Genomic DNA, 6,000 nt, shown 5'->3' with positions numbered 1-6,000 from the left:
ATAAGAGTGGGACTTAAAAGCTGAATGGAAGTTCTGAGTGCCTTAGTGAGGCTTGCAAAGTGTGAGCTTTATTATAAAGCAGGATTTCTCAAACTCTGTAATAGTGGTATTTGGGGCCAGGTAATTTTTTGTTTGGGTAGGAAGGGAGTCTGTCCTAGAGTATTTTGCAGCATCTTCAACTTCTACTCAATAGATGCCTGTAAGATCTTTCCAATTGCAACCACCAAAACTGTCTGTAGACACTGCCAGATGTGCCAGGGGATGGGAGAAGTAGAAAATTGGCACCAGTTGAGAACCACTGCTATAATGTGATGTGGCTAAATCATTTATTTAGAGATTTCTGATGTCAGATGATTGTCTTTTCTTTGATACTGGTCATTTCACCCATAAAAAATTCTCCTATATCTTCCTGGAGGGTGAAGGCCTGGCTGCCAATGTTCTGGGAGCAGTAGGGGAAGGTGTGTATAGGCATGCATTTCCACTCAGTCTTCCACCATTCAGTAGGGCACTACCCACTCTCAATAATGTCTGGTGCCCCCAAGTCCAGAGACACTACTATTTTATTTATTTTTGACATTGACGGGGGGTGGAGGGGAGTCCCCACTGTGTTGCCCAGGCTGGCTGAACTCCTAGGCTCAAGCAATCCTCCCACATCAGCTTTCCGAGTAGATGGGACTATAGGCTGGTGCCACTGTGCCTGGCAAATACTATTTTAATCACTGTAGAGAAGAATCCTCCATTATTTTTCTGGAGTGGGGAAGAAGCATTCACTTGGCTGCACTAGGTCAGAAGAGGATTTGGGGAGCTCTAACTGCTTCTTAAATAGACTTTCAACCAGTTCCTCTCATTTTAACTTCCCTTTACCCCAACTTATGAAGATACATGATATCTCCAATTCCTGAGCTTCTGGCAGATTCCATAAATTAATCATTGGTTTTCCTTTCTGCTAGATTGGGGGGCTGTTTGTTTTTTTAAGGTAAGCTGAGTACTTAGCCATTAGACAATGTGCTAAATCAGGGGTGTCCAATCTTTTGGCTTCCCTGGGCCACACTGGAAGAAGAAGAATGGTTGTTTGTTTTTTTAAGGTAAGCTAAGTACTTAAGCGTTAGGCTATGTGCTAAATCAGGGGTGTCCAATCTTTTGGCTTCCTTGGGCCACACTGGAAGAAGAAGAATTGTCTTGGGCCACACATAAAATACACTAACAATAGCTGATGAGCTTTAAAAAAATCGCAAAAAACCTCACAATATTTCAATAAAGTTTACGAATTTGTGTTGGGCTGCATTCAAAGCCATCCTGAGCCATGAGCCACATGTGGCCTGTGGGCCGCAGGCTGGACAAACTGCTGGTAAATCAAAGCTCCTTAACATGCTAAGAAAGGTCTTTCAAGATCTGGTTTCCACCTATCTGTCATTCATTCATTATTTATTTCCCCCTGTTATATGCCAGGCACTTGTGATGGGCATGGAACAAGAGGGACACGGTTCTTGCACTTATGGAATATATACTATTGTAAGGAAAAATTAGATTGATAAATTATCTGTGACAAACAGTGAAAGAAGGCAGTGCAGTTGGTATGAGAGCATACTCAGTTTGTAGGAGTCAGACACTGGTCCACCATTCACCAACTTGCCCAAGCCAGAAAGCAGGAGGTTGTCCTTGAATCCTTACTTCCCACGTCCAAATACTACGAGTCTCATATATGCTATTTCTTAAGTATCTCTCAAATTTATTCTCCTAATTCCACTGCCAGATATAATCCAAGTCATTATCATCTCCTACCTGTGCAACTACAACAGACTCCTAAAAGCTCTATCTTCCTCAGGCATTCTGGCTCCTTCCAATCCATTCTCCTTATGGCAGCCAGAGGGATCTTCTAAAAACAAAATTCTAGTCATACTAGTCCTCTGCCTAAAACCCCTTAAAGGTTTCCCATTACCCTCAAGAAATAGTCTGAAATCCTTACCATAATTTACAAGGCAATATAATATAATGGTAATTTTTACAAATTGGGACTCTGGAGTGGAGAAACATGAGTCCAAAACCAGACTCCAGAACCTACCTGCAAGGTGACTTTGGGCAAGCTGCTTAACAACTCCAAACCTCAATTCTCTCATCTCACCTGCAAAATACAGTTACAGAATCTTCTCTATTTATTTATTCTGAGGATTAAATTATATTACAAGTACAATATAGGGGGGGCACTCTTGCCCTCTTTTTCAGTGCTCCCCTTAGAGCTGTGGTTAGGAGTATTTACTCTGGAAAGAGCCTGACCCTTTGGCACCTGTTTCCTCTTTTATAAATTGGAGATAGCAGCAACCCACCTCATAAGATAGCTGATTAAATTATGTAAAATGTCTACAAGAGTGCCTGGCACATAGTAAACGCAACGTGTTTGCTACAATTCCATTCTCTTTCATTTCTTCCAACGTGCATCCTCTTTACTGCTTCTGCTCCGTTTACTCATCCTTCAGCACTGGGTTCAAATACCACCTCCTCGTGGGTGTTGGGGGGGTTCTCAACCCCAGCCCTGCTGCCCGACCTCCCAGGCCCGCTAGTTGATGAGGCAGCAACCTCAACCCTACCACATGCAAATTCTAGCTGTCTACCGCGTATCCCTGCAGTAACAACTTCAGCCTCTGCACACCTTTCCCAAAGAACCTCCCTACGGCAGTTTTTAAAAGACTCTCAGGCGGCACACCCTCGCGAGCGTCCCAGCATTTTACCTTAACAGTGACACCCCACAGCTTGTGAAGCCCACCGGAAGTGAGCTGGCTGGGGGCGTTTCCTCACAACCACCCACCTCCTACGCCCTTGGCGCCTTCCGGCCTCTTAGGCTAGGTCAGGAAGGTGGCGGAACTCGGTGATCTGACTGGCGGTTTCCCGGCCGGACTGAGAAGAGGAGCGCGCTGCGCGTCGCAGGAGTAACGTACTTGGTCTCCTGCTTTCGCGACATGGCCTTCAATTTTGGGGCTCCCTCGGGCACCTCCGGTACCGCTGCAGCCACCGCGGCCCCCGCGGGTGAGTGATCCCCCTAGACCTTCACCCGGGAAGAAGGGGAAGGGTCTGGTCCGCCCCCTCTGTCCGAGACTCTCCGACCTGGGGATCCTGGAATCTCCCGCCGACGCGGAGACTTTAGAGGCATTGGAAAAGGGCGGGCGGCGGCAGAGTGGGCCGAGGCGGCACCTGAGGAGGCCACGGGGGTACTCGGGGTCCCACTAGAAGCTCGCTTGCCGCGCGTGAGGTTCCACAGGGCCCTGGCTTGAACGGTTCGCTTCCCGCTGCCGGGGAGTCCTACTCAGAGAAATTGGAGGTTGCTTCCCTCTCCCCTTGCCCGAGAGCCTCCCTCCCCGCTGCACCTCAGCCTCCTGGATGGGCGGGAACGCTTGCGTGGTTCCCGCTGCCGGACTCGGCGAGGATAGGGCTGGGGATCCACCGGCACTGCCCATTGACTCCCTTAGTTCCACCCCCGGCCCCCTGTGGTCCTCGCTGTGGGGTTTATCCGTCGTGCTTCTTCCATCTGCCCCACCCCACCCCCACTCTGCTTTCTTAAACTGTTTGGAGCAAAACCAGGTTTGTTCACTTCTGTGAAACCTCCTGCTGATTCTTCTAATCCTTACCTTGCTTTCTTTTCTTTTTCCCTCTCCCCCTTTTTAAAATTTTGTTTCTTTGCCTACACGCCTATCAGGATTTGGTGGGCTTGAGACTGCCAACTCCACCGCCAGTGGGTTTAATTTTGGGGGTTTCGGATTAACTGCTAATCCTGCAGTGAACTTTAATATTGGGAATTTCGGTGTTTCTACTACCTCGGCGACTCCGTTCAATTTTGGTAACAGTCTGGCAAGTGCAGGTAGATACTGCGGGTTGTATGTGTAACCAGTGTTGGGAGCTGGAGTCCAAGAATATTGCGGTTCCTGGAGTTTGGGAAAGAACAGTTACTTGTCTAATAGGGAAAGGAAATTTATTTCCTTATCTCGAATCAAAAACATCTGTATCAAGTTTTTACTGCCTTAAAAGATGTGGTTTAGGAAAGTTTTGCAAGTTACAATGTTCCTTTATTAAATGTGCACTTATCTTCCAAATGATAAGCATTTGGATTATAATTTTGAATAGAATATATCTTTAAAATTATTAGGTAAGACTTCCAAAGTATAAACTCACCACCAGTCAAGCCCATCCTGGGATTCTTGGACTCCTGCAGTCATTTTTCATTTTTTCTTCATCTTTCATTGAGATTTCATTTTATTGTCCTTGTGTTTCCAAAGAGAAACAAGTCTTATACGAACAGCAGTAACCTGTTTTGTTTTTTAACTTGTGTTATAATGATAATAATGTATTTCTTTGGTCAACTCAGCAGATTAGGATACTATAAGATTTGTAATTATAGAAAGAATCCCCAGTTCTTTGCTGGAATTTTGGGAAATGCTCAAAGAGAGCAGTTTAATTTTATGTCATATAGCATCGAATTCTAAAAGGTAAGCTAGACGTCTTTGTATTCAAAAAGATAATTATGAAGATTTTCATATGCACGTGGGTTTGCAGCTCATTAGAAATTTTGCAAAACAATAATGATATATACATTTAAAATAGGTTTATGTGTACTTTACATAGTGACACTATAGAAAAAAACTTGTTCTTCAGCTGCTCGTATATGAATTTATCGTCCATAGTCTCTTACGTTATGCCTCTTGTACCCATGCCAATTATATGCATTTGATAAACATTATTTACTCCCTAAAAGTTAATTGGGAAGTTTGTTATTTTGTTCATTCACTGGTTACTGCAATGTGATTATCACCCTAGCATCTGAGTTGAAAACAGTTCGAAGAATATTTGAAAACTTCAAAGACAAGATGATGCATTTTAATTAAGATGTATTCGAAGTAATCACATATCACTGTCCTTTGATATGTTTACTTTTCCTTCTTTGCTTAAAATTGGCACTGGGTAAAACAGAAATCTTTGAAATTTGTGTTTCCGAATAAAGCCACCCAGCTCATAATTCAACAACAATAAATAAACTTGTTGGTATTTGCTTGATTTCATGTTCATTTGGAGTTATCACTGTTAAGTTTTGAGTTATGATAATGTAACATGTTTTAACTACTTTTATATGTGTTAACCTTCAGCAAAGGGCTGATAGACATTCTTGTTTACTTTTTATTTTGTATACTTGCAGATCTGCTATTACTAAAACATTTTTGATGTGGAGCATGATGAGAAACTGACTAGTGTTTCTATTGTGTAGCCAATTCAGATTATATCATAGTTATTCTATGGAAGTGAAGAATAATGAAAAGAAATTACAACAGTGCTTAGTACTTTAGGTGACTTTTATGAAAATGTTTATAGTTTGCAGTACTGCAGTAGAACCTACAAGTAAATAGAATATTTAGTTGTGCCTGCATGCAAATGCAGCTTACTCTTGAGTAGTTTTCCAAATCAGAATGAGGTGATTAATATAAAATGGTTGCATGTTTTTCTTCTTGTATTTTCTGTATTGCAATATTGATGAATCTGTGTTGTATACCAGAAATAAATGAGATTAAAGGAAGATTCCAAAAAATCTGCAATATAATTAGACACTAATGGTTCAAACATTTGTCTTGAAAGGCTTTTTGATACCACATTGGTAATCAGCTGAAGACTGACGATAAGTTACAAAAATAACAAAACAATTTTAGATTGGCTAGCATTCCATTTATCTGTCAAATCTCTTCCTTCAAGAAACACATTCTTGTTGTGTGGAGGTAAGTATATTGGTATGCTTCCTTTGAAAAGTTACTTAGTCTTGACAGAGACTAAGTAGAAATATAAGTTAATTTAGACATAAATTAATTCACCAAAACCAAGGTTGCTAACTGGCAACAAGTCTGCCAATGTGATATGTTTGGCATGCTGTTTTCAAAACATTTGAATTCCTTGCAAAAAACAGTAGCTGAATTAGGGTTTAAAAACCAATAAATTTTTTTTTTTTTTTTTTTTTTTTGAGATGGAGTC

At 42.0% G+C, this 6,000-nt stretch overlaps 1 protein-coding gene across 3 annotated transcripts in view; it reads left to right on the top strand.

The window, feature by feature from the left end:
- Window positions 1-664: 664 nt before the first annotated feature.
- Window positions 665-6,000, top strand: part of NUP54 (nucleoporin 54) — a 35,788-nt gene continuing 30,452 nt past the window's right edge. Inside the window, exons 1-2 of one of the 3 annotated variants that reach the window (XM_019025888.3) lie at window positions 2,825-3,021; window positions 3,689-3,850. In XM_019025888.3, coding sequence (XP_018881433.3) covers window positions 2,955-3,021; window positions 3,689-3,850 — 229 coding nt within the window. In that variant the 5' untranslated portion in view covers window positions 2,825-2,954. Of the gene's footprint in view, window positions 3,022-3,688; window positions 3,851-5,613; window positions 5,751-6,000 lie in introns of all 3 variants that reach the window. The other 2 variants (XM_055384524.2, XM_004038854.4) reach the window with 2 other exon arrangements.

Source organism: Gorilla gorilla, chromosome 3, assembly GCF_029281585.2.
Source record: "Gorilla gorilla gorilla isolate KB3781 chromosome 3, NHGRI_mGorGor1-v2.1_pri, whole genome shotgun sequence".
NCBI lineage: Eukaryota > Metazoa > Chordata > Mammalia > Primates > Hominidae > Gorilla > Gorilla gorilla.
This window is presented reverse-complemented; position numbering and strand designations above follow the sequence as displayed.